At 44.3% G+C, this 7,236-nt stretch overlaps 1 protein-coding gene across 2 annotated transcripts in view; it reads right to left on the bottom strand.

The window, feature by feature from the left end:
• Positions 1 to 601: 601 nt before the first annotated feature.
• The window catches only part of ankrd44 (ankyrin repeat domain 44), a 36,154-nt gene continuing 29,519 nt past the window's right edge, over positions 602 to 7,236 (bottom strand). Inside the window, exons 23-28 of one of the 2 annotated variants that reach the window (XM_037790133.1) lie at positions 7,016 to 7,099; positions 6,465 to 6,610; positions 6,278 to 6,360; positions 5,954 to 6,036; positions 5,720 to 5,811; positions 602 to 3,242 (exon numbers count right to left, since the gene is read on the bottom strand). In XM_037790133.1, the coding sequence (XP_037646061.1) occupies positions 2,989 to 3,242; positions 5,720 to 5,811; positions 5,954 to 6,036; positions 6,278 to 6,360; positions 6,465 to 6,610; positions 7,016 to 7,099 (742 nt within the window). In that variant the 3' untranslated portion in view covers positions 602 to 2,988. The remainder of the gene's footprint in view (positions 3,243 to 5,719; positions 5,812 to 5,953; positions 6,037 to 6,277; positions 6,361 to 6,464; positions 6,611 to 7,015; positions 7,100 to 7,236) is intronic. The other variant, XM_037790135.1, reaches the window with a different exon arrangement.

Genomic DNA, 7,236 nt, shown 5'->3' with positions numbered 1-7,236 from the left:
AACGGCCACAGGTGTCACTGTGAACAAGCAATTTCTGATTCTTACATCTAGCCCCTTTATGTAAGGGATAATGTACAGCGAGCCGGTCATTGTTGTTCTTTCACAACAATGACCCGCTAGCTGTACATTATCCCGCTTATTACACGGCTACTTACTGAAGAAATCAATAATTTGACACAAAAACGGTTCATCAGAGTCCGACATCAGAGGTGCACCCATAGCAAAAGTCTGTTATACAGAAATTAAAGACCGCAGAACGCCGTGATTGACCAATCAGAATCGAGTATTCAACACAGCTGTGTAATAAAGCACCTTAAAGTCCATTTAGTAGCTCCTCTGGAGCTTTTGATCACTGGATCTGGGAAATTATTTCTGGAAATGTAATTTACCTTTGAAGAAGGAGATTTAAGATGTAACTATATAACCCACAATGCACCTTTGTTGCATGTCATCCCCTTCTCTCTCGTTCTATATTTCCTGTCAAATAAAAAAATAATATATTTTGAATTTTGTAATTCTATTGTTGCAGAAATCTTCGGCAAAGATCTCAAAACCTGGACAAACATGCACGGCTCCGTAACACCAGGGTTCAACGATTTCGGTGAGCTGATCCTTTAATTATAAGAACATTATAATCTACCAACACAGGATAAAAGAAAATGAATCGACATCAAGGCACTGGACACGTTAGAGACAATGGCACATAGCTGGTAGGTAGACGAACAGAAGGGAGGACGAGGTGGGGAGGGGGTGGGGGGGGGGAGTGGTCAAGGCCCTGTGTTACTTTACATTTTAAGTGCTGGCAGTATTTGTACCATCATGTAATAGATAATAAATACCACAACAAACTGAGGGAGACCTAAGAAGAGCTTCAGGGATTTGGTCTTTGTGGAGAATCTGGGCTTGCATGATTGGACATTTAGAGCCGCCCAGGTGGGAATTGGTCACCGTTGGCTTTCCTGGTGTACAGGTGTGTGTGTTGGAGGGGTTGAGGGGGACGGGGGGGGACATGGAGTCAAAACAGTGCAGGAGGCCGTTCTAGGCCGCAGGATCAAATGCATACATCTCAGCCTTAATTCACATCTGCACAAACCCTGTGTTCAATCAGTGGGTACATCTCAATTCCCTTATTTGATCGCTCCTCGCTCCTCCGTCCTCGAGTCGCCCATAAATCATGAAGGTCGTTCAAATAACCGGGACAATTAACAGAACTAACGTAGGTTTAATATAACTCAGATGAAGGGTGTTGGGTTTGCGATAGCTGGTTATATTCTAGATGAAAAATCTCCTTTCAGTACCGTCAGTATTTGGGATAAATATCTTGTCAAGTATACAGGAGGCGACATTTCATATGCTTTTTAGTATGCTAAAACAGTGTGAGATTTCTTAGTATGTCCGAAACCTTAGTATGAAACCAATAGTACGCGAATTGCATACTATTTCCGGTGAAATATTACAGTATGCAAACACTGGACACTGCGGCGGCATAAATATCCCACAATGCAATGCGGTAGTGACGATAACATTCATGACAGACGTTGACAGACATTTAATTGTAAGATATCACTTTGGTAGGCCCAATACGTTTTTTTTTTATTAATTCAGACTTTGATTCTCACAAACCGTCGTTTTGGTCACATGAGGTTGGCACGGGTTACCATGGTTACACGTCTCCAGGAGGCTCTCAGGAAGCGACGACGTAAATTACTGCTCAGCGCGTCCGAAAAGATACAAACTTCTGTTTATTCACACAAAAGTTTGTAGAGCATAGTATGTGATTTCAGACAAAGCCGTAGTCTACTATGCTGCTCATCTCGTTTTCAGGCTGTGAACATTAATTGGTCTATTAATTAGTAACTTACAGTTATTGAAAGTTTTACCTGATTTTATGATATAGAAACAAATTTGAATCAACTATCAGTGTAATTTATTTTCATTCTGAAAATTCTTGTATGTCAAACAAAGTATATATATATATATATATATATATATACACATAAAAATTTTACACTTAAGCTACTTTATTTCATCTATTTATATCTTATATCTATTTCATCATTTCTACAAATTATGAGAAATTCTAATTATAACCCAAATTATTTAATTATGAATTTACACACAAACACAATAAATCAATAAATACAGATACAAATAAGTAATTTGTTTTTAGAAAAATGTGTTGCTGCCAGTAGTTCCTGAATCTCTCCTCGCGCAAATTTGGGAAACGTGGATTCAATTAAGGGAATCGAGACGTACCCAGTGGTGTCGTATTCTATGTTTTTGTGATGAATATTTAAACTACTAAACATCTTATTCACATTCCAGCATCAAAACCTAAAAGCAAATTTGTGCTTCAGTTGTTAAAAAACAAAAAAACAAGCTCTATGTACCTGTTCATCAGTACGTTAATTATTATTATTTACGTGTGGAAGTCAAATATTTGGTACAACAACAAGCCGAAAATCATAAAAAGGTTAAAATGACACGTCTTAATGGTCTACTTCATTTTATACAAACAGTTAAAAATGGCTTCTTTTTTTTTTTCTTTTTTTTTAAGACAAAATAAGTCTCCGGAGGCGAGTTGCTGTGCCATGCAGAGACTAAAGTACCGAGGTCCGTTTGGATTTAAGCACCCGTGAGTAGAAAGAACAAATCGTGGTGTGAGTTAACACGAGCATGCAGATCAGAACCTGAACCGGTCCGGATCAGATTCTTCTTCTTCTTCTTGGTGGAGCAGCGGCTGCAGTAGTCAGTCCGGCTGCTCCGCTCATTTAAGAAAAAAGCGCTGTGGGGGCCTCGAAGTCTGGCGATTCTGTACAAGATACAGACACGGCAAAAACATCCAAGCTGTGTCACAACCAAGTCTCTACCCTCCTCCCTCAAGAGTGCACTTCACAGACTGAAACATCCTGGAGGAGGAAGGGGGTGAAAAGTTCAGGTGCACACAGTTTTTCGAGGTAGGAGGGTAGAGAGTCGGTTCGGAAGGGGTCAGAAGGTTTCCGAGTCCTCCGAGTCGTTCTCGGTGGTTCCCTCGCTGGAGGGGTTCCTGGGGCTGCGTGGCCCCCGGGGGCCGCTGCTGCCCGGGCCTTTAACCCCCTGGTGGGGCAGCTGCCTCAGCAGGGAGCCTGGGGAGGGAGCCCCGGAGCTGCAAGGGGAGCAGAAAGGCATCATGGTAGCCAGAATGAGAGCCAGACAGTCAGCCACCTCTCTGCTAGGAGCGCAAGCCAGAGCAGGCGTCAGACCTGAGAGAGAGAAAGAGAGAGAAAAAGAGAGGGAGAGAGGGGGGACCGAGAGGAGAGGGAGAAAGGAGGAAGAGGAGGGCGAGACGTAGACATGGAGGAAGCGAGGAAGGCGAAGCAGAAACAGGAGCAGAAGACAAAGGAGGGACGGAGCAGCATTCCATTAGTGTTCAGCCAGCTGACATTACACAGACATGAAGGCAGAGCTGAGCGACACATAGAGAGATAACATGAGACCGTTTATATCCATGTAGTTTAATGTTGTGTTGCATAAAGACTCTGCTTCTCTCTCCTCTCACAGTCTCTACGCTCCCTCTGCTGTCTAAACACCAACCTGACCCAACTCACTCTCTTTGTGTTCTGGACCGAAGCAAAGCAGGAGCCAGTCTCTAAATACAAAGGTATGTCACAGCTCCATCCACCCTCATGACCGCTTCTTCACCCTCCTCACACACCTCCCTCCCTCACACCTCCCTTCTTCACCTCCTCACACCTACCTCCCTCACACCTCCCTTCTTCACCTCCTCACACCTACCTCCCTTCTTCACCTCCTCTCACACCTACCTCCCTCACACCTCCCTTCTTCACCTCCTCACACCTACCTCCCTCACACTTCCCTTCTTCACCTCCTCCTCTCACACCTCCCTCCCTCACACCTCCCTTCTTCACCTCCTCCTCTCACACCTACCTTCCTCACACCTCCTCCCTCACACCTACCTCCCTCACACCTCCCTTCTTCACACCTCCCTTCTTCACCTCCTCCCTTCTTCACCTCCTCCCTCACACCTCCCTTCTTCACCTCCTCACACCTACCTCCCTCACACCTCCCTTCTTCACCTCCTCCTCTCACACCTACCTCCCTCACACCTCCCTTCTTCACCTCCTCACACCTACCTCCCTCACACTTCCCTTCTTCACCTCCTCCTCTCACACCTCCCTCCCTCACACCTCCCTTCTTCACCTCCTCCTCTCACACCTACCTTCCTCACACCTCCTCCCTCACACCTCCCTTCTTCACCTCCTCACACCTACCTCCCTCACACCTCCCTTCTTCATCTCCTCACACCTACCTCCCTCACACCTCCCTTCTTCACCTCCTCCTCTCACACTTACCTCCCTCACACCTCACACCTACCTACCTCACACCTCCTCCTCACACCTACCTACCTCACACCTCCTCAAATCTACCATTCTCACACGTACCTACTTCACACCTCCTCCTCACCTCCCTCACACCTTCTCCTCACCTGCCTACGTCACACCTCCTCACCTACCTACCGCCCTCACACCTACCTTACTCACACCTGCCTTTCTACAACTCCTCCTCACAACTCCAGGATTGAGAGACCGGGCGTGACGAGCATTACAGCTGTGTAAATTCCACAACTCCTCAAGACGTGTATCATAACCATGTGATGTATGTACCTGTATGTGATGAACCAAATAAAGTTAACTTGTGACATCTCACATGTGGTTTTGCCTTACTACTGAACATTTAACCCACTTCGTAGAAAATACCGAGATATTTAGTTGTATCGCCATTCAGCCTAGAAATACCGAGATCAGATTTTTGTTGCGTATCGCCCAGCCCTACATGACGGAGGGTACACGGACATGACGGGCATAGACACAGAGCACATAGTCACAACCACAGCTGACCTCTTTCACTGCACAACAAATACATCCAATAAAAAGCAACGAAGCAGCTAGAATACAGTTTAAAATCAGGGTTCCCACAGTCAGCCAGGAGGTAAAACTCCAGCACGTCTCCATGACTTTTATCATTTTCTCCCCCTCTCCCCATTTGACCTTTCAACACCCACCGTCTGAATTATTTTACACATTAAAGTCTATTCACAGGGGGAGGACTACTGCACCTGTGACAAAAGTTGTATAAAAATCTGAGGGTGAAGAGTTTTTAAGAATCTCTGAATGAACTGTCAGCGGGAAAGATGCATTGTGGGTAATGTAGTCGTCAGGATTTGACAAGGAAGAATGCAGAGAGAAGATATCTCTCATTCTGCCACATTAAACTGTCGACTGTGAGTCTAAATCAGGGAAGGGATGATTTAAAATAAATAGATTATGATTCTTGCTATGAATTTGAACACGGTCTTCATGGTTTTATAATACCTTGACTTACTGGTTAGGGATATTTGTTGTATGTCGTTCCCCATCTCTCTACTGTTGCTATCAAATAAAAGGCCCAAAATATAGTTTAAAACCAGGGCGAAACAGTGGCGGTGAAGTCTCATTTGTAAAATCCTGGAATATCTTGTCTAAATTAACTCCATGACCCGTGGGAACCCCCTTTTAAAGATATTCATTTGCAGCGCACATGGAAATAAATCATATCAAAATCATTCATTAGTCAAGTTCATGCTGTAACGCAGGACAACATTCATGCTGACCAATGACCACTGCATGCGGCTAGAGCCTATAAAGTGGGACCAGGTTCCAGACCAGGTTCATTGTCCTACCGTTCTCATCCATCGTCTGAACGTTGGCTCCTCTGGACAGCAGCTCCTGGACCGCCTTCTTCAGACCGCTACGAGCCGCCAGGTGGAGAGGACTGACGGACAGACAGAAGGTTTTCGTATTTATTTAGTCCCAGTGACACGAATAGGAACATTTCTTGTTTGCCTTGAATCCCACATTTTGTGCGGAGAGATAAATATATATTTTTGTCATGGACAGAAGTTTAAGATACTCACGTTTGCAGCGCTGCATTTGTGGCATTAATGAGTGATGTGTCCGACAGCTTCTCCAGGATCATCATCACACAGTCTTCCTTTCCCTGTAAAGAGAAGACGTCACATTATAGAGAGCTGAAACAAAACATTCATTCATACTGATATTTTAATTCAGACTTCCTGAATAAATAAAGGTTAAATAACTAACTAACATTAAGCTGTGTGATCAGTGACAATGCGTGAGTGCAGGGGGGGTTTGAAGAAAGGGAAAAGTAATGACGTTGAACGCCACAAAGACACTGGAATCTAGAGAAACCATAAATAAGATGGAGGGTGGAGACTTACATTACTGCAAGCTAGATGCAGGGCGGTGTTGCTATCTTTGTCCGTCAGACTGAGGTTGGCACCGGCGCTGGTCAACAGCACCTCTGGAGCACGAGACACAATCAGAGCCATTCATTAAAAAAATCAATATAGGACTAGATCTAACATACTCCAGTGTATCACAAGCAAAATAAAAACGTCTTCGTACCGAGGGCTCCGACTCTGCCCTTCTCAGCCGCCATCATAAGTGCATTGCGACCCGATTGGTCCACAGTATCGACAGGTGCATCGTGGGACAGGAGCAGCTGGACGCAGTCGACGTGACCCGAGAACGATGCAGCATGAAGAGGAGTCCTGCAGGAGAGAGGAAGAGGAGACAAAGATGCTTTACTGAAGTAAAAGTACTAATACCACACTAAAAGTCCTGCATTCAAAACCTTAGTGAAGTATAAGTATGCAAGTATTGTCAGCTAAATGTACTTAAATGAACAGTATGTAAAGGTTTGGTGGATCTATTAGCAGAAATGTAATATAATATTCATAACTGTGTTTTCATTAGTGTATAATCACCTGAAACTAAGAATCGTTGTGTTTTTTCGTTAGCTTAGAATGAGCTGTTTATATCTACATAGGGAGCGGCTAGTTTAATCTACAGCAATGCATCATGGTCTATAAGATCATCATATGTTTGTAGCGTCGTTGTCCTGTGAGAATCACATATTTCTAAAAAGTCTGTGCAAACACACACACAAGTCTTACCTGTCCTTAGCGTCTTTGCAGCCAGCGATGTCCGAGCCCATGGCCTCCAGCAGCAGCGATGCACACGGCTCGTGATCGTTCACCCTGTTGGTTTAAACACAAACAAGATTTCACTGACTGACAATCAAGTGTTAGAAATGAAGGAACATTTTAAAGTGTTCAATGTGTTTTAACTGATAACTTTGATGCTGCTGCTCAGTGTAAATCCAGAGGATAAATAT

Source organism: Sebastes umbrosus, chromosome 13 (assembly GCF_015220745.1).
Source record: "Sebastes umbrosus isolate fSebUmb1 chromosome 13, fSebUmb1.pri, whole genome shotgun sequence".
In the NCBI taxonomy this organism is placed as follows: Eukaryota; Metazoa; Chordata; class Actinopteri; order Perciformes; family Sebastidae; genus Sebastes; species Sebastes umbrosus.
The sequence above is the reverse complement of the archived record's forward strand: the minus strand, read 5'-3'. Positions and strand labels throughout refer to the sequence as shown.